This window comes from Mya arenaria, chromosome 16 (genome assembly GCF_026914265.1).
Source record: "Mya arenaria isolate MELC-2E11 chromosome 16, ASM2691426v1".
Taxonomy (NCBI): Eukaryota; Metazoa; Mollusca; class Bivalvia; order Myida; family Myidae; genus Mya; species Mya arenaria.
This window is the reverse complement of record NC_069137.1, coordinates 534641-556738: the sequence shown is the minus strand read 5'-3', so window position 1 is coordinate 556738 and position 22098 is coordinate 534641. Positions and strand designations below refer to the sequence as shown.

Below are 22098 nucleotides of genomic sequence, written 5' to 3'. Positions count from 1 at the left end.
AGAACCTGAAACTATGTTTTAATATTGGAATCAAACTTTTGCTTTTTGTTATAACCTTTGCTATTGTACACATAAACAAATCAAGTGTATTTGAATGCGGAAACTAAAACTTTAAAATTCACAACAGATGTCTTTGTAGAAACTTGTGAGCTGCATTTAAGCGTATGATAACTTCGCTAATTACATTAACATGTTTTCTTTGTAGCTCTTTACTGTTCTTGATAGTGCAGGAATTTAGAGAGAGGGAGAGAGAGAGAGTCTGTGAGGCACCCAAGACTCTATGATAGAGACACTGTCTAATTATGAAGTTTATTGTGAAATTCTAAAAAGCAATAAGTTACAACTACACGTGATTTTGTATTCTCGGAAAACGCTGTATATTTGATAATACACATTCTCACATATACAGAGGGACGATTTGTTTTATTTGAAAATTCATTTATGTAATCAGAGTTGCCAGCTTTTGGTCAAGCTGTATTATTGACTACCAATCACTTTTATGATTTTGTTTAAACAAACGATTATACCTTTACAAGTTCTTTTTCAAAATATCCACATAAGCATGATATTTGTTTTAATCAATTTGATTTAAATGTCCATACATAAAGGGTATTTTCGGCTCTCTTTCTAAATCTGCAATAGCCAGTTGACAGTGAAACTGAAAGTAAAATCGAACATATTAAAGATAGATAAGTATTGAGATGGCTCAACTATTTGAAATAAGACGCAATGTCTTTACACGCTCCTGTACTAATCAGCATCATTTCACGGTTCAATTCCAACATAAAACTCATAATAAAACTTCAAATTTACTCCGCTTATTTATAAAGTTGTGAAATGTTTTATCATGCCAATTTTATATCAAACTTTATGAAATAAAGTAATTGTTATTAACAAAAAAGGATTTTTATAAGAAAGCAATTTTTCAGCGGTTCGACCACACGTCCGAGCTGGTAAAAATATTTGCTCAAATTCATTAATTTTTATATTGATAAAATAAACAATTAATTTGGAAACCAAGACCTGCACAGTTTACAATTTTAAAGAGCAAGTAAAACAAACGTAATTTGTTGTTTTCGTTATTTAGTATTTGTAATTGATGGAATTAAGAATAGTTATTTTAACTGTTTGAAAGAAAAAAAAAACAGTCTTAAGCATATTGAGTTGTGAAGTTAAGAAATACTCAATTTTGATATTCAACATTCATTAAGAAATTCAATATCTAGTAAATGCACACGGAATGATAAGAGTAAGTATACAAAAGGATACATTTAAGGTAAAATGTGGGAACAATTTTTCATAGAATCTGTGTAATAATGAAAATGACGTTGTCTTCGAAAGTTTGTCAGGTTGAGGTATTCCAGTTTTATAACAGTGATCAGAATAATTACAAAACAAACTTAAAACAACGTGAGATTTAAGATTTAAGGTAATTAACCCCGCTAAAAGTGTGTAAAAAAGAAACAGGCTTGCTTGCTTAAGAAGCACGAAACAAAACTGCAAAACTGAAAACGTCCCTTTTTCTACAACATTTATCGATGTGATGATTCTCTTATGATGTAGATAAAAAGCCCAAAGCGAAGATATATTTTCGCTGATAACTTATATACAAGATATCGAACTTAGTAGAAGATATGAAACCACTAGGGAATAGGGGAGATATTATAATAAATACCATCGTGTTAAATACATCTTGTATCTTTATCAACGGAGATTACAATACATATTTAACGAAAGAGGTACACGTACAAGTATTTTCAAAATTCATTATATATTTTACGATACATTAAATATACTACTTGGTATACACAATTGAACTGCAAACTATTAAATGTGCGGAAAACAAATATATATATCCATCGCAAATTTAAAGGGATAATCATTAGAATGAAAATACAGAGCAATGCTTTCTTCAAGAAAAAACAAAACATGCGACGTTGATTTCATCAGATGACAGATTTAAAAATCAGAGCGAGGATGGTGACGAAGTTTGAAGGAATATCTCGCGCGGAATTTTTTTTTATTGACAGTGAATTATCGTAAGAAGGCAACTATTTATAACGGCCATAGATGATCATATGCGTGGGCCAATCCATATCTTAAGTTAACCATACAAATTTCTGCCCATTTGAGGTGTAATCATTAAACAAACACTTAGAATAAGATGTGATTTTCTGACTGAATGTACTCCTACAATTTATAGCTGTAATGATACTCTACATACGCAATCTTAAAAAAAAGACAGTATAATTATTAACTGCAGCCACTTTAAATGAACATGAGTTATGTGAATAAGGTAGGATCAATTAACACTAGAATTGAACAATGCAACAACACTACAGGGACAAAATTTAGTAATAAACGCAGGTTCAGAGTGAAGACCCAAAATACAATTAGCGAAATCCTGAACATACCGATTATTTATGTATGTTTATGAGATACCAAATTCTGTTTAAATAACCAGATATTTGTTTCCCATATGTATCGTGTTTTTAGAAAGAATAATCTTCGTAGTGATGAACACATTTGAACGGTGTTGTTTTGTTTTACTTTCCAATGAGGTAACCCTACATGTATTGTTATAAGTGCTGATTCTCGATACATCTTGTATCGGTGTGCTTACAAACAATCGCAACCAAGTCAATTTTTAAAACGCATAGTCCATTAATGTTAAGTTTTAAAGCTTAAAGAAACTATATCAGGAAAGTCTCGGAATGGTCTGCGTTAAAAAAAGAAATGTGACTTCATTGGACATTGCATTATTCAATGTTTCAACAAGAATGAAATATAAATATTTCGTAACATTGTTACGTAGACATGACATGTAGAAGTCGTAATACGAAGGCTGTATATTGTAATTGATATATCGTAATAACAATGAAAATTGCATTGATGATAAGAAAATCGAACATGTGTAGGAATAACTCACTGAAGGCTGTAATACATGGATTTTGAAATTGATTCATCGTCATACCGATATCCAGATGCATTGATGATAAGGATATCGAGCATTAAATTTTGTATGATTCTCTAAAGGCTTTTCTGAAATATGTCATGCGCATTGATGTGTCGAAGAGTCGATTCCTGTGTTGAAAAAACCCATTATAACTGACATAGTAATATGTTCACGTGCTTTGAAAACAAATCGGTGCATAGCAAACTATTGTAATATAATGTTTAATGTAATGTATTTTACCACATTAAACCGATGTTTGCCGAACAGAAACGGTTGGTGTCGAACATACTTCGAACATGGCATTCCATGGTAGTCATATATGTACCAACAGATATTCGGTAAATAAGAGTGTTTGGATAACTCATTTAACTTTATAAAAATAACTGTGGGATTATACACTTGTCTAAGCTGCTGCAGGTAGTTAAAATCTATCCAAGGTTTAAATAAACAACATGTTTTCGTCTGTTTCTTCGAGAGCTAAACATCATAGCCGACGTGATATGTTGTTGGCCTTGAAATATATTGGAGATTGTAAAACATATATTGTGTGGAACGAGCTCATCTGGTCAAATACGTCATGCAGGTATGTGTACAGTATACGAGCAAAGAACGGCATGTACGATGACACGAGGAAATTGATGCAAAAGAGATCAGCGAGAGTGAATATTTTGAAACAACGTTTAAACTTAACTGCAACTTGTACGTATGGATGGCTGCACATAACTAAGCATGAATACGTCGTGTGTCACACCTCTTTAGTATTTAGAGCATGTTTATGCTCTGTTGTGGACAAAAGATGATATGTATTTGTGTTGTAGTAAGACAGCATACTTGAAATATATACGTGTATCCATGTCGAGCTAAATTCTCATGTTAATCTAATTTATCATGTTTTAACGTGAATACCTCAGCACTATGTATGGTACTTATATTTTTGCATACTATTTTTACTATTTTTGGAATGTACATATCCACTCCAAGCAAACATGTCAACATATTCATACAGTTTCATTGACTTATAATGCTGGTTTTGTAAAAAAAAATATACTTCAAATTAGTCTGTGTATTTACTAGATCTAGAATTATGTGATGAAGTTCGAAAATGAAAAAAATGAGTACTTTTCAACTTCCAGATCGTATGTTACTTTAGAAGTATGCTCAAGACTATTTTTCCCTGTAAATAGTGAAGTTGTTTTTAATTATGTTTACACGAACATCGTGTATTTAACCAATACAATTATCTGATAACAGATTGTAGACTTTGACATGAATACTTTAATCTGGATTAGCAGATACAGGGATAAACTGTAGTTTGGCAAAACGTATGTGACAAATTCTAAAGCTCAATAAAGGTAAACATAGACATACCATAAAATCAAAGGTTGCCCGAACGTATGTCACAACTACTATAGCTCAACAAAAGTCAACACACACGTACCTTAAAACATTTTTTTCCGAACGTATGTGACAAGTACTATAGTTCAAGATAGGAATGCGTTTAATAAATACGAGTGTTTCCCCATAATGTGCCAATTACTTGATTCATTTGGTATGGTTTACTTACACATATTATAGTGTTTTGACAAATACTGGTACTATTACGCCAAAGAAGTCTACTTACGAATTCTTATAAACTTGAGGCCTTTCGAAATAAGTATGTGACAAATACCAACGCTAAACAGAGGTACACGCGCGCGTATAAATACGAATTATTTGCCAAACATTTGGTACAAAAATTATAGCTCAAAAGAAAAAAAAACGTGAACGTGTCAAAATGCGAAGGCTGTTCAAAACATTGTACCAAATACTATATTTCAACATATGTTCACGTGCACATATCGTTAAATTTCGTGACATAACTCGTGCCCAATTGATGAACACCTACAAATCGCCAGAAATTCGGCAGTTTCAGTTTGTCTTTAATGATGGAACGAGTACTTCAGCCCAACAGAGGTACACGTATATATACCATATATACCCATATATACAATTGTTGTCCAAATAGCACATTGAAAATAGTGCCATCTTTGTTAACAACATACCTTAAACATATTATATTAAACAAAGCATGTTTGCGTAAGATAGCGTCAAGACTGCAACAAGTTTTAAAATTGTTTCCGAATTTTCAATATAAACGTGTTCTTGTAGGCTCTCTGAAATTGACATATTTCAATTTTCTAGTGCTGTCATACCGTACTGTTGGCCGTTCTTAATATTATTATGTACACAACCCTGGATGACGTATTAAATCTTAGTCAACACGCATTTGTACATGTACAAAAAAGAGTTTAGCAACATCCCGTATAAGCAAAGGCCAAGATACCGTATTTATCAGGGCAGATATATGTTTTGTTTTCGGTGCAGACGAAATCATACTGTTGTTGTTTGTATGCTTTGATACTTTTTTAACTGGCATTTGGAAGAAATTGTAAAATTCCCGTTGCCTACAACATATAAGAATGTAAATAGCCACAACTTAAATTGTTAAATAATATCATATGTTTTTCATGCACATTAATTTGCCGAATATTTGTTCGTAAATATATGATTACCATGAGATTTCCTGCTCAAAGTCTGCACGAAAATACCTATTTCCAGCCGGTTAACATCGTAATTTGATGGCATGGAATGCAAGTGAAGGATTCAGGCTGCATGATTTATAAATAGATACACCTGGACTGAGGCTCGTAATAGCTTGATATAAAACATCGTGGCTTATTAATTTTTGCAAGAGGCGCACACTATTTAAGTAAATGCAAGCGATCATTTCAGACAATAAATAAAGCTACAAATCGCCGTGTTTATTTCAACATTTTGCAAGGTATTTATGCAGCATGTTTTTCAAATGTTTCATTGTGTGAATGTGAAGAACAGAAATTTTCAATGTTTTTCAATTCACATTTTAAAACGTAAATCTTGTTGATTGCAGACGACCAGAAATGATATGTTCGTAAAGCTTGTGTATGTTTTATACTTGAACTTAAATTACTACGCTGAAGTGAACCATATTTTCGCATGAAAGCGACATTCTTCTTAGAGTAACTAAATTTTTATATATATATATAACACCGTTTTGCTTTTAGTTTAAGCTTTTGATATATTTTGAAGCTATCGATACATTTGATATACAGTAGCTTGCAAAAATAAGTCGATGATTTCTCTTTAAATACGACAGAGCGTTTTGTCCACCTTCAAGCGTCGGTATAACAAAATTTAAATATTTGCTTTAACAGTAAATGAGCAGGCGTATTCAATGCAAAAACGTTGACGTCAAATTATACGATTGTTTTATGAAACATTCGTTTGCAGTTTATTTTAAATGTGTAACAAACGCAAAAATGAGTAAGGAGACACAGATATGTTTTGCATTTTTAAGTTAACATTCGCAATGTCAAAACTTGATAAGACATTACAGAAGTTATATTATACAATTTCATCTGTTTTGACGATATTTAAAAATAATTGATCAAACGAAATTTGCATCGATTGCGAAGACTATACACTTTAGCTGGAAAAAAAGTAAATGGGTTTCATTAGCGATTATATTTGGACATAACAACAATTACCTATTTTAGGATTACAATCGGTCAGTCGCTGCTGGGCTCAATATTTACAAGGTCAGAGATAATGTTAAATCGAAGCTTTTGTCTGCACAGACACCGATTTTTACATTATCAATCACAACTAGATGTTTATGAACATATATATTTCTTGCGTAGAATTTCTGTTTTCAACAGCGAATACCATTTGATGGATACATTTCTGCGAGTAAAGACTGAATTCACACACGCGTATATCCAGAGCCTATACATGTCCATTCCTCGAATGGTAATTGAAGTCTTTCTTTGTAAAATACTTTGATCAGTGGCATCAACCTTTAGTGTGCGCTATTAATATACATTGATGAATAAGAGAGCTTAATGCCTGCTTTTAGTTAAAATGTTCAGGTTTAAACTATTGTTGAAATCATTATTTTGTTAATGGACTATTCGGCTAGTACGAGGTGCAGTCAAAAAGTTCCCGGATTACCTTTGTACTGTTGTCAGTTTTTTTATTAGGAAACATTAAATTGCACCGAAATAAAGCAAAACACTTTTCTAGAGGACTGTACATAAATTATATTTTAATCATACATAAAACAATATTTTTTAACACTGCAAATAAACATATCTCACACCGTACGTATCACTTCGTACGAAAATGACTTACTGTTAACGTTCATTAATGTAATTACGTCAACGTAGGCTCTTGTGTGCTAGTTAATGTTATTCAAAGTATTGCCCTTGAAATTCAATACATTTTCTGTGTCGATCTACCCACTTCTCAAAAATATCTGCGTACCACTCCTTTTCGTAGCTTCTTATTGCCGACCTGACGGCAAATTTCATTTCATCTTCACTTTCAAATCTGCGACCTCGTAAGTCGGCCTTTAATCTCGGAAACACACAAAAGTCCCTTGGCGCAAGGTCGGGACTATACGGCGGATGTTGCAGTCTTTCATACCCCAAAAAGTCTATTGTTAGTAACGTGTCTTCAGCCCGATGTGCAGGAGCGTTGTCTTGATGAAAGATCAAATTTTCAATTTCGCAGTCCGGACGTTTCTTTCTCATTGCGTTCGTGAGATGTCTCTGCACGACCTAAAATGTCACAAACATACTCAATATGAATCCAAATCATATTAAACGAAATGCCTGGAATCAATAAAAAATAAACATTAAATTTTATAATAGTATTTTTGATCATAATTAATATGTTGATGTAACTTACTTTTTGATAGTAATCTTGATTGACTGTCTGGTCGCTAGGTACTGCATGTTGCAGGAGCATTCCCTGGCTGTCCATGAAGAAAATATACATTATTTTCTTTGATGATTTGGATCGCCTCGCTTTTTTAGGAGGAGGCGAAGATCGTCTTTTCCATACCATTGACTTCCTCTTCGTTTCAGGGTCATAAAAGTTCACCCAGGTTTCATCCGCGATAATGATACGACTTAAGAATCGACAACCCTCCTTTCTCCAGCGCTGTAGAAATTTATCAGATGCTTCTATCCTGGTTTTCATCATTTCTTCGGTCAAAGGCGTGGCACCCATCTTGCGCATACTTTTTTCATTCCCAAGTCCTTTGTCAAGATGTAATATACATTTCCATGGCTTAATCCGACACTATCTGCTATATCGTTGATTTCCGCCGATCTACGGAAATGACGCGCTGCACTCTGTCGATACCGCCACTATCCTGTTGTCGACAGCTTCTCTTATTGTCACTTACGTCGTCACGACCGTCCCGGAAACGCTTGTGCCAATCAAAAACGAGCGTCCTGGAACATTTCCTTAATCCATCCTCCGGATTCATACATTTATATGTTTCCGTTGGTGTCATTCCCGCTCTCGCACAGTATTTAATGACTGTCCGTTGCTCCATTCGCTCGGATGACGTTGACGTTTCTACACCAGCGATTTCTTCCATTGCCTTAAACAATGCGCATGAATTCAATGATTTTCAAGCGATGATGTTTGTTTTGCACGTGTGTTTGGAAATGACGTTGATGTGACGTCATATAAATTTATCCGAAAAAACAGTGCCAAAATGTTGCATATCTAGCGTTAATAGCAGTGAAGACAATTTGGTAGTCGTTAATAATTCAAAGTGATCCGTAGCGTAGGTTATATGTTATAATAAACATTTTTTTTAAGAATCGTCATAGTCCGACGTCAAAATTGTGCAATATATAACCAGCCCGGGAACTTTTTGACTGCACCTCGTATATCTATTAATGGAGTATTCAGCTAGTATTTGGAAAAACTAGACGACCCTTTTACCTACGTAACTGTTGCTTAAATTGACTTATATCTCCAAGTTGCACGATGCCTACAGATAAAACGTAGCGAGCGACAATTTAAAAAAAAATCATATTTCTGTTTTGAGACGTAGTTTGCGGACATTTTGAAACAGACTGCTGATCGACAATTTAAATATTTATATTTCTGTTTTGAGAGGTAGTTTGCGGACATTTCGAAACAGACTGCTGATCGACAGTTTAAATATTTTTGTTTCTGTTTTGAGAGGTAGTTTGCGGACATTTCGAAACAGACTGCTGATCGACAGTTAAACTATTTATATTTCTGTTTTGAGAGGTAGTTTGCGGACATTTCGAAACAGACTGCTGATCGACAGTTAAAATATTCATATTTCTGTTTTGAGAGGTAGTTTGCGGACATTTCGAAACAGACTGCTGATCGACAGTTAAAATATTTATATTTCTGTTTTGAGAGGTAGTTTGCGGACATTTCGAAACAGACTGCTGATCGACAGTTAAAATATTTATATTTCTGTTTTGAGAGGTAGTTTGCGGACATTTCGAAACAGACTGCTGTTCGACAGTTAAAATATTTATATTTCTGTTTTGAGAGGTAGTTTGCGGACATTTCGAAACAGACTGCTGTTCGACAGTTAAAATATTTATATTTCTGTTTTGAGAGGTAGTTTGCGGACATTTCGAAACAGACTGCTGATCGACAATTTAAATATTTTTATTTCTGTTTTGTGAGGTAGTTTGCGGACATTTCGAAACAGACTGCTGATCGACAGTTAAAATATTTATATTTCTGTTTTGAGAGGTAGTTTGCGGACATTTCGAAACAGACTGCTGATCGACAGTTAAACTATTTATATTTCTGTTTTGAGAGGTAGTTTGCGGACATTTCGAAACAGACTGCTGATCGACAGTTAAACTATTTATATTTCTGTTTTGAGAGGTAGTTTGCGGACATTTCGAAACAGACTGCTGATCGACAGTTAAAATATTTATATGTCTGTTTTAAGAGGTAGTTTGCGGACATTTCGAAACAGACTGCTGATCGACAATTGAGAGATTTATATTTCTGTTTTAATTTTAGACCAAGACATTATAAGTTCTAGAACATAAAATAATTTTTTTGGATATTGGAATCAAACATTGGCTTTACGTAACCGTTAATAAAATGAGCTGTTGTACACATAAGCAAATTAAGAGTATTTCAATCCCAAAACTTTACTGAGAGTATAAAAAAGATATGAAGACAAATAAGTAATGTGATGGTTCAACTGTTTGAAATGAGATGCGAAGTATATAATTCTATACTAACTATACTCTTTTTAAGGTTTTACATATTTCTCTCATTTCTCGGTTCAGTTCCAATTCAAAGCTCAAGAAATGGTATTTATAGGTTACAGAAGCAACACAATTACCCATTGCTGGGAACAGCTTGAACATTTCGTTCCTCGAAGTTAATTCAAATGTTAATGCATGAATTCATGGCATTTAGCGTAAGTTTACTTTGCAGCAATCTACCTCAATTCTCCTGACACAGGATATCAAATAGTAAGCGTATATGCGGTCTCATTCCATCTTTCAGGAAGGTCATGATTGTTTACTGACCATTTCAAGGCGGTACCTCTTTGATAAACATATTCAGTTTTATATAGTATTTATAATCGTTATTATTTGTGGAGTTTTGTGCTGTTGGTTTTTTTTTGTGAAATTTGTTTTCGTGTTCTTTGTCTTTTGCGTTTACTCTGTGCCATTAAACGAGGTTTATGTTTAATCTTTGGGCTACTAAATTTGTTTCTGTAGTTTTTTATATAAATAATGAACACAAAATTATTCCGCATTGACTCGATTTAACATGAGTCACGTCGGCTGGTATGGTCTCACACTCCTTCTGTATAACCTTGACCGAAAACGGAACGCCATATCCGTGCAATCCACCTTGTCCTCAACCTTCAACAACACTTACGTGAAGAGCTTGTCCTGATCATCCAGTACACGTGTTAATTTAGTTGTGTATTTTCAGAACTTTGCACTTTGTTGTAAAGGAGCTCGATGGCTCCTAAATTCGCCTAAAACTCATATAGGCTTTAGATTATTCCTTTGATGCAGTAAATTAGGCCTTTCTTAGAGGGTTTCTTTTTGCCATTTCGTCACTCTAAGTGTCTAGATCTTGGGAATTAAACAACCAGTTTAAATTATATTATAATTGTCGGCGTTTTCATTAAAATTCGCCTGATTTTAAATTTCACTGACTGTATCATTCAGCTCTCTTGACGGACCACTGGCTTTAAAAACAAAGCTTTCGTTTACACTGTAACCTTTACATTGTCGTTTCTCTTTCTACGCTTAGATGAGCGATTTTAACAATATTAACCACAACAAAAGTTATCTAATTTTCATTAAAGGTTAAATCTGTTCATGAAAATCTTTTGTGTTACCGTAATAAAATAATGTAGTGTTTTATCACACTCAATAACGACCCAATATCTCGTAAGAACATCTAAAACCATTCAATCATTTTAAAATAGCAGTACTATCTTTTGATATATCTTAATGCCCGTAAGTATCTGCTGAACTGAAAATAACCGTTGCGGCATAAAACGTTGGTGTATGAAACAAAAAACAACAACAACATACAACAAGAAGGCTATAAAAAATGCCAAAGAAGGCTATAAGAAATGTGAAGTTATGAACGTGTAAGAATAGTTAAAAAATATTAGGTAGAAAGAAAGTTTATTTTTTTTATTTTCGTCGCACACTAATGTCAAAGTGAGTACAGTGTTAAATTAAATACCCAACGACAATGACCTTATGAACTTCAAAGGTGTCACTCTTGTTTTCGTTTGGTTTACAGATGTGGCGTTATACCTTCCCCGTGATAGTGTTGGTGCTGACGACCAGTGCGGTACATGTAACGGCAGATCGATTGAGCAGAGTGGAGAGTCAGCTAAAACAGATCAAGATATTTCAATCGTTTGTTATGGCGGTAGATATTAATGTCAGCATGATTACTATTTTCAACACAATGTCCTTGGCCTTTTAAAAGGAACTCGTTTACAGATGTTATTGTCGTGGAAACGATCTTTTAAATACCGTTAAAACTGACATTCCTTTAGCTTTTCGAATATGCCCCAATCAAAATAACTTTAGAGAAAAGTGATATGCCAATATATAATTCTTAACGCATACAGTTCCTAAAAGATGAAATGAATGCATAATTACTATTTACAGAGAATGGATACAATGGAAATTGATATTGGAACATTAGCCACAAAAGTAGCAAGGATAGAATTTCTTGAAAATTCCACAGAATCTGAAAATACTGGAACTGATAGTCCTAAGACTGACCATACAACCGTGCATGTAAAGCAATCTGAACTAAATCAAGTCCAAAGAACTCTTAAAATGTATAAACATTCCTTTGCCAAACACAAAAAAGAATTCTTGGCGATAAATAATGTAATCGAAGACACTTTGGTGGTGTTTCGAGAAAATGCATCGACAACTGTAAAAAAGTTAGTCAAGACTGTCAATGAACATGTCGAAACTAGTTCAGATAATGTAGCTATGACTTTGGAAAATATATCTAACGCATCAGCTGAAAGTGAAAGTACATTGCGCTCTGATTTGTTGATATATTCAAAAAACATGAACGCCGAAATTCAGAAGAACTTGGACACGCAACTACAAGCGGCAACAGCTGAAATGAACAATACAATGACGGGACTGATTGGCAAAGCTAATAAAGTTGTTGGCATCATTGACGAAAAGGTATCTACTTTTGAGGGAAATATATTTGGCGTCATCAGTTCACGTAAGTTTAACCTAGGGGAAGCAACTTGATCCTTAAGATCTTTTTAATCTAATTATACAGTTTACTTACTTTCAAAATACACCTCAGGATGCCAACACCAGTCTGCGCGAAGATGTAATAAATGCTTCCCTGAATGGTAAATGCAATGAATATCATCGATTCGAGCATGGGAATGTTGGAGCCGCAATAATTTGTTATTCTTCGAAAACACCGTGTTTTAATCAATAGTTATTCTTAAAAAATAATCAAAACATGGTTGCTATGAACTAACATCAGTGACCATTATGGTTTTAATTTGAATACAATACTGTTATCCTAACTAAGACATAGTTATTATAGTTCTTCGCTTAAGTGCTTATTTGACTTTTCACATTGTGATCTTTCGACGATTATTTAAGTTCGCAATGAAAGTGATTATGATAGCGCTTTCCGGCTCATTTTAAGCATTGTCATCAGAAGAAGCCTTTAACAAACTACTCATCAACAATTGTTCAACCTGCCTTGAATTACGAATTAACAACACGAACATATGCCTTAAATTATTCGATATTGTTTAAAGAGCTGGATAATATCGATGGCATTAACATGATTGAAATGCTCATTTGTCTCTTATTATATAATTTATGTTTTCTTTTTACACATAGTTCACGGCCCCTGGACTGACTGGTCGTCGTGGTCTGATTGTTCAAGGTCTTGTGAGACGGGCACTAAAACTAGGCACAGATCCTGTTACGTCCCACCGGCTGTAGCTGATGCAATATGCATTGGCAATGCTACGGAGACAGAAGAATGTGTCATTTATGACGTTTGCCCGTGTGAGTAATATTAAATGACACGTGACGTATTCGGCATGAATGAGTCATTTGGAGGAAAACGTGACGGGTTTTATTTTTGCGACGTTTCATGCTTTATTATCAGGCAATAATATATATTAAATATATTTTCGATTTGTATTTAGAAATTAATCTTACATGTTTCAAAATATAATCTAGTGGTTAAAATTCTTGAATTGTAACATGAATACCTCAGCAGGACTCATTTTCGTAGAGAAAATCATATACATATATATATATGCTTATTTCATAAATTAACATATAATATATTTATATTTTACACATTTAAAATACCTATCCCAAAAGGCTTGTTTTTTGAATTAGCGACTTTCATCCTCGTTAATGCTTAATAGTTTAGCTCACTGGAAATTTGAAGGCATCTTACAAATACATATAGGTCTTTAATTTTAGAATGTGTTAAAGTCTTTCCGAAAATAAAAATATAAAAATATAGCTTTATATAAGCCAACTATTTCTTTGAACAAGATACGCTCTGGAATAACTTTATATGAATTGCATGTTAACAGTTATATATTTACATATTGGAAGTATACACCAGTGTAGAAATACAACACCAATGTAGGACAGTAAAGAAATGCAATACAAATGCAGGACAGTGAAGAAATACAATACCAATGTAGGACAGTGAGGGAATGCAATACCAATGTAGGCCAGTGTAAAAACATAATACCAATGTAGGACAGTGAAGAAATGCAATACCAATGTAAGACAGTAAAGAAAGTCAATACCAATGTAGGACAGTGGAGAAAGGCAATACCAATGTAGGACAGTTAAGAAAGTCAATACCAATGTAGGACAGTGGAGAAAGGCAATACCAATGTAGGACAGTGAAGAAAGTCAATACCAATGTAGGATTGTATGGGGTCGTCAGGCATCAGTCATCCAAATTTAATATATTGGTCACGGGTTTGGTACAATGGCAGCCTTTATGTCTGTCATCTACTTTAAAATCACAAATACTTGTCTTGAATTTCAGACGACTGTGAAGGATTTTTAAAAGAAGACGTCAGTTTGACGTCGGGTGTATACAACATAACTTTGGACAGTGGAGACAAAGTATCCGTATACTGTGACATGAAAACGAAAGGTGGTGGTTGGACGGTGAGTCGATTTGAATGGAATTATGTGTGGTCTCATGTCTTCCTATAACGTCTACTCACCTAGAGTGGGTATACCCTTTCAAAGATGTTACGTTAATATTAAATTTTGCGCGTGCTTTTTTTGTACAACTACATTAAAGTTCCATTGTATATTCTTTAAAGGCATACGGAAAAGGAAACATTCTTATTTTTAGTATACAGTTGCAAAACGTTTCACCACGTTTCGTTTCATATCTATTTTTAACGATTACATGAAAGCTCTATAAACAGTTATATTGTTTTGAAAGTTTATTTTTATTTTCACTTTGTGAGTGACGTTACATGACTTTGATCATCATCACGTTATATCCGTGGCGTAAGTGACTTCTAAACAACAATATGGTCACCGCATAAGAACGATACTATAATGACAAAATATCAATCTTAAATTTTATTGTTTAAGCATTTATTTGTGAGAGCAAAAAATATTGAAGCATGCATTGGTTTGATACTCAGGTTTTCCAGAGGCGGTGGTCCGGCAATAAAGAAAATTTTAACAGGAGTTTTGCGGAATACGAGAATGGGTTCGGTTCTCTGGATGGGGAGTTTTGGTTAGGTAAGACATACCAAAGCAATAAGCCGGATTGGTGGCGTTAGGGTGGTGAATTTTGGCTACGTAGATACAGTAAATCCCTAAATAAGAGACTGTTTGTTACATATAATTTTCAAGCCCCTGCTTAAACAGGGCTTGGTTACAAATTTGCAATTGCAATTTCTGGAAAATGTCTGTCCAGTGTGCAGAACTACTTTTTTTCCTTGTTCTAAATTTCACATTTGTCTTTTACAATGTAGACGTATACGTAGATCAGGTTTATCGATGGAAAGGTAATAATTATATTGGCAATAATTGTGAAGGGGCGTTTATTTAAGGAATGAATTGCGGGCTTGATGTCATTATCGGGGTTTGAACGCAAATGGGCTGGTCAAAGTGTGTGGAGTCCGAAGGACTCCACGCGTACCTTGACCAGCTAAATTGCGTTCATATCCCGATAATGACATCAAGCCCGCAATTCATTACTCATATCTACACCAATAATGCATTACTTCATTCAAGAATTGTTAAAAAATGTTTTATTTCATTTCCAAAAAACTTTCAGTAATCCGTTCTTACCCATTCTGTAAATAGAACGACCCGACTGTAAACGGAAACGTTTTATCAAATGACGTCACGATAACGCGGGAAAAGATCAACTACTTGAACTCACTTTTAAACGTAAAATAGAAACGCTTATGGCAACGATGCATAACACATATCCTAATTTAACACTTTCTAAAATGTTCATTTGTTTTAAACGGCACCTTCTGACACAATACAAACACTAACAATATAAAAAAATCATGTATATTGTTACGCGATGCATTGCGATCCGAACATATCCGAAGATGTTGCGTTCATCGATTGATACACGCAATTGCCGAAAGGCAGTTCATTTAGGGAATCGAAGTTGAGGTGTAAATATTTATAAATAAACGTCATATTCATTCTTTATTTATTATAACCATACATGTAAGGCAACGCGTTTGTCCGGGCCTCACGTACAACAATAAGTACACCCTGTCTCTTGCAACCCCTGTGGTATCATTCTCAAGTTGAGCAAACGACTGGCCAAACTCATTCAGTCACTTACTTTTTAGGACTAAAAATAATTCACGAAATGACAAGAATGAAGAATATGACTTTACGTGTGGACGTAGAAAGTTTTAATGGAATTATTGCCTGGGATGTTTACACTGGTTTTTTCATCTCACCTCCGGATCGCTACGAGTTTCACGTCTCTGAGAGAATTAAAATGTTTTACAGTAAGTTGAATTATTATAGTCTTGCTATAAGAAACATTTCAGAAATGACATATTTGTGTTTGTGGTTAATGCATGTACGGGCAAGGTAAATTAAAATGTAAGATAGGGTTAAATGTAAAACAGTGAAAAAATCATGTAATTAAGTCATACTTTATTCACTGATCGTTATCTATAAACATACGGAAACATGTACTTCCATGCTTTTCAGAGAAATATGGAATTTATTCCCTCCTACGTTCGTGAAAATCAACGTAAAGAACTACTTTTATAATCCATTAGATCTTTATCAAGGTATTTTTGAACTAGGAAATGTTGTCAAAAAGTAATTTGAAAATGAAAAACAGATTGCATGAGTTTAAATAAAGACATATATGAAAATAAACAACTGACCGTAAACTAAATGGTACTTCTGTTTTTCAAACGTTTCTCACCCCTCAGATTAGTAAATCAAAAAATATGGTCGAGCTAAAAATTCTTATTAACCATCGGGGACAGATAAAACAAGTACACATATTCAACTCTTTTTTATTGTCATCACACAATTACCTCCCTTGTTGAAAACCGTCGTGAAAAGCATTTTGTTAACCTTGTCTTGTGGCAATTTTTAAAATCCTAAATATTTTTTCTCACTCCAAATGGTACCATAACTTTTTTACGCTCCATTCAAGAAATAATGTTGCTCTTTTCTCAGAGCTACTTAAAGAACAATTAGACTATATACATAATCTGAATCACTGCGCGCATATCCATGACAACCACGAATTATGACATATCTATATGCACATTATTTTCCTTACGCACGAAACATTCCCAGCGTAAAAAATACATATTATTCTTAATTTTATTTATCTTAGGTGTGAGAAAAAAAGAATCTTCCCTAGCGGCTCATGTAAAATAGGTTCACCCAACCACCACTGTTTTGCGGTAACGAGGTTTAATCCTACTCTCAGGTTAGAATAAACATATCTTACAATCTCGGCCATGGAAGATAGTATTGAACGTTGAAGCTGAATATTCGATCATTTGGTTTCATACAAAACAAATTTTAGTCGAAAACAATTGCTTGAACATGAAAACGATGTTATTTTATCGTTCGAATATCTTTTTTTGAACTGTTTGTCGTAGAATTATGTTAAACGAACCCGGACAATCAACACACACACAAATGCACGGATTAACTGATGGATTTTAAACCCTACCCAATCCACACAAATTGTCACAACCATGGTATTTACCATCTACTTGAAAAACGACTTGTTTACAAGTTAAAAAGACTGGTGTCTGACAGTGAGAAATGACTGAAATCCAAGTAATTAGTATCATGAAACCAACTCTTATACTAAGAAAAATGTTTTAATCTAATGATTATCCGCAATTAATTCGCTAATACGTTCAAACTTTTCAATTTCCTTTCAATAAATGATGGCGTAGTACTTTCGTCATATACTCATGCCCTGTATAATTTAAACATTATTTGGTTCATTTACGGTTATTATTTGGAACATAGATGATTAAATAAAAGTTCATTGATTCATATTCAGAAAATGTTTGCACTAAAACACAAGTAAATAATAAACAATAAAATAAACTATTGGATATTTTTTCCGGAAATCGGAAATAGAAAATTGACAGCTACGTCATCAGCTATAATTTTGTGTTATGGTCATCCTACCTGTAGCGGCGTAGAAAACACAATTTTAAAAAACGATTATTTAGAGAAAAATAATTAAAACTGTAATAAAATTAAAAAACAACAACATATAAGCGACCACACATGATCATAAAATCTATATTCACTCGTAGCTTCGACTCTGGTGAAAATATGATTTTTGTCTATTATACTTCTGAAAATTATACGATCATAACCTTAATATAAATCAATTAATAAATGTTTCTGTTTGTTTTTCTACATATATGAGTAGTTATATTATAGAATATATAGTTCTGTTTCTGTTATGGTTTGGTTTTATCATGTTTTTTTTATTGTTTTCACTCTATAAATGCATCTCATTTTATAATAAAATATGTTATAGTACAAACATGATTTGGAAAGGCGCGCAAAGTCAGCAAACCCCATCTAGCGTTCAGGACCTATGACAGGAATATGAACATGAACCAGTTTTTAAACCATTTACGTTAAGCTTCAGTTGAAAATATGCAACCCCTGTCATAGACAGGTAACCCAATGTCCCTAAACAGACGACCGTTCTTGGCCTATGAACGGAGTATAAAACAAATTATGATTTTATTTCTGTTGAATTTCAGTGAGAAGTATACTTACACTGTCACATACGTCCACAAACCACCGACCGTTCTCGGCCTATGACAGGGATATGGACAATCTGGAGAAGGAAAACTGTGCCCATGAACAAGGAGGTGGTTGGTGGTATTATGATAATTGTTCGGCTAGGTCTAGCCTTCATACACGCTTCCTTTCTTATGGATTGTATGTATTGGACGCATCTCAAATGATGTTTAGAAGGAATGTATTGCTATAAAATCTTCTTATCTACTCCAACTTGACGATAATTTGGTGTTTTACGTATGTGTGCAAACCTAGATATTATAATTAATTTTCGTTTTATATTTAGAATTTGCACATTATATTTTGACTTTAATCATGTTAAATGTGTTCAATGATCAAAACTATGTCATTTTAGGTATTTTCATAATGTTAAATATCGCAATTAATAAAAAAACTATGTCATTTTTGTAATTTTGATAATGTTCAATATAGCAAATGATAAAAAAAACTATGTTGTTTTAGTTATTTTGATAAAGTTCAATAGTCGTAATGATAACATTGTATTATTTTATTTATTTTGATATTGTGTGTAAAGTGTAAATGGTATAAGCTATATTATATTAGTTGACCCTTATATGCACATTTTACATTCGCAGTATAATCGTATTGTTCATAAGCTTATATCATAAAAGTAAATATCTTATTTATCTAGCGGTTATACCGTTGAATTCATGTTCGTAGTTATGTAATACATTGGTACCGGATTCATTTTCGTGTTATCATTTTCGTAGTTATCATTTTCGTAGTTACGGAATACAATGTGTTTCGGCTCTGTTGGATATGACGCCATTTAGAGGCTTACAAAGCATTGTTTGGGGTTATGCTCTGTGACCCGATGCCGAACTAACTAACCATTATCCATGTTTTGAAATAATATTCCTTTTATAAAAGCTAAATATAATATTCTTTCTAGTTATGTGTTTGTCAATAACAATAAGATCATTTAAAGACGGACCTGGAGATTAACGCCTGGTACCCATGATCCCAACGTTCGACTGCTTGCGTTACCTAGCGAGCTCTAAAAGTGCATATTAAGTTTCTAGGTTCTCCTAATTCGGATACAATGAATGACACGCTGATGTAAGGTATCAATAAGTGATCATTCTCTGTTTACCGTTTTTACGTTTGAAAAGTTGTTCTTATCTCACTCCCATCAATGTCCGACCTATCCTCCTTATTAAGGCGTTCCAGAACCACCGTTTTGTTGAAGCGTTTGAGAACGATGATTGTCTGGGGATTTCTTTATTCATGTTAACTGTGAAAAGTACTAAGACGTTGAAAAGGAACAAAGAAAATAAAAAAAAATAGAATTTAAAAAACAAACCATTTCTTCTAATCACTCCGGTATACGAATGTAGTTCGGGTATATTTCATCACACTAGATCTATAACAAACTAAACACGGTGGAGAAACCACGTGACTTATTGGTCAAGTGTAAGGCAAATATTATATATTTATACTGTACATAAAAGTAGATGGCAAACTAGAATAACAAAAGCATGTTATGTGCTGGAAATACATATTTGTTTTACACAAAAGGTCGTTGGCAGAATTAAATTTCTATAGAAAAACAACGATGGTAGCTCCAGGATTTTGAGTCATGAAGAGGTCTTTAACCAACTTTATACTTTTATCGTGCATAATGCACGATACAAATACCTACTATAATACAGGGACATTATTACACAGACGCAAAAAGTCTACGAGTAATACGTCTTATAGATATCAATACCTCCTGGCAATTTTGATCTTTAACAAAATCGATTTTTAAAATTAGTTTGTCCGTTGTCAATCATATGCATTTTCAGTTTTCATCTCTACGGGTTTTATTTGCATATCAGTAATGACAAAATCACTTAAGAAAAAAAACGCCAGTAGTTAACTATGCATTTTGAAACAAAAATCCTCAACAATATGGCTACACACTTATTTTTTGTTTTTGTTTCTATTGATGATGTCTTTTTGATTGTTTAATTGTCATGTTTATGTAAACCGGTCTCTTTTATTTAATATGACGTAACATATAGTTTTCTATATATGACGTCATAGTTTTCTGTTACTCAAAATAGAAATGTGGTTCAAATAATTGTAAGGTTTTTTCTATAATTGTTTGCAAAAAAACATTGATTACCAAGGACACATTGTTATAAAAAACATCATGAACTTAGCTTTAAAACGCCATCACACAGTTTAATCTTCATATGTTGTTTTATGTGCCCTATATCCAATGAGGATCAGAAATTTCATGTTTGCCAATCCGCTATTGATCATTTTATTTAATTAACTAATTATCTTGTTGTTTTCTTAATAACAAGGCAAACATATTCAAACTGTTAATAATGAGGAAAGTAAGATAGGTATGTATTTCAACTCTTTTTTTGGTAAGTGTTGCTGTTTTAAGCAAAGCTCTGTGAATTACGTGTGTTGAAATGAAATGCGAATCTTCCAATGCTGTTTTATGTGCCATATATCAAATGAGGATCAGAAATTTGATGTTTGCCAATACGTTATTGTTCATTTTATTTAATTAACTATTATAATTAGATCTGCTGTAGTTTCGAAGTTGTTTTGTGAATACCTAGTCAAACATATTCGAACTGATGTTATTGTGGAAAGTAAGATATGTATGTATTTCAACTCTTGTTTGGTAATATTACTTTCATATTCGTTGCATAGTTAACGCAGTCAGATTGCTATACATATAATCTGGGAGTAGGACTTTGTTATTGGTCCCAGGTATGATTGATGAATTGTATTGTGTGTATGTTTTGTCTTAATTTGTGTCAATCGAGCTTTTAATTTGCTAGGGTAATGTCAAGCGGATTTGCGTGTACATATTTTTAATAAAGTTTCTTTTTTGGATCTTTGTGTTTTGTAATATTTTCATTTTGGCTTTAATGTTGGACATTCTCAGGCGAAATACTTAGGCAGTTTAACTGAGTGTCCAGTTTCTTCATACCCTCGATATAAAGCGCGTGACTTTCTTGACCAAAGTGTGTAGTATTATAGGTTGGTGCCATGAAAGTCGGTATCATATAAGTTGTTATTTCTGTTTAGATAAGTTTTATCTTGAAATTATTATATATCTATTTGAAACGCGACAGCATTTTAAACTCAGTTAATAATTCCTTTTTGAAAACTTTAAACTGATTGCATAAGTTCTTTTAAAATTTTATTCATTATTTGCCTATTACTTGTATAGACCAGTTGATCGTAGAGTGTCACTCGATGCTGCTGCATTGATAATTTACTGATCAGAGTCTTAGCTCACCAGTTAAACATCAAGCAAAACTCAACTCTGTTACATTGAGACTTAAATGACCATTGTCTTAGCTGACCAGTTAAACACAAAGCAAAACTCGCCTCTGTTACATTGAGACTTAACTGACCATTGCCTTAGCTGACCAGTTAAACACAATG

General features: G+C 33.4%; 1 protein-coding gene across 1 annotated transcript in view; it reads left to right on the top strand.

The window, feature by feature from the left end:
* LOC128222254 (fibroleukin-like) overlaps window positions 1–21540 on the top strand; it is a 48954-nt gene extending 27414 nt beyond the window's left edge. The window contains exons 2-8 of the mRNA XM_052931212.1: window positions 11621–11752; window positions 11998–12580; window positions 13225–13395; window positions 14411–14535; window positions 15030–15129; window positions 16209–16373; window positions 18639–21540. Of these exons, the coding sequence (XP_052787172.1) occupies window positions 11621–11752; window positions 11998–12580; window positions 13225–13395; window positions 14411–14535; window positions 15030–15129; window positions 16209–16373; window positions 18639–18871 (1509 nt within the window). The 3' untranslated portion in view covers window positions 18872–21540. The remainder of the gene's footprint in view (window positions 1–11620; window positions 11753–11997; window positions 12581–13224; window positions 13396–14410; window positions 14536–15029; window positions 15130–16208; window positions 16374–18638) is intronic.
* The last annotated feature ends 558 nt before the right edge of the window (window positions 21541–22098 follow it).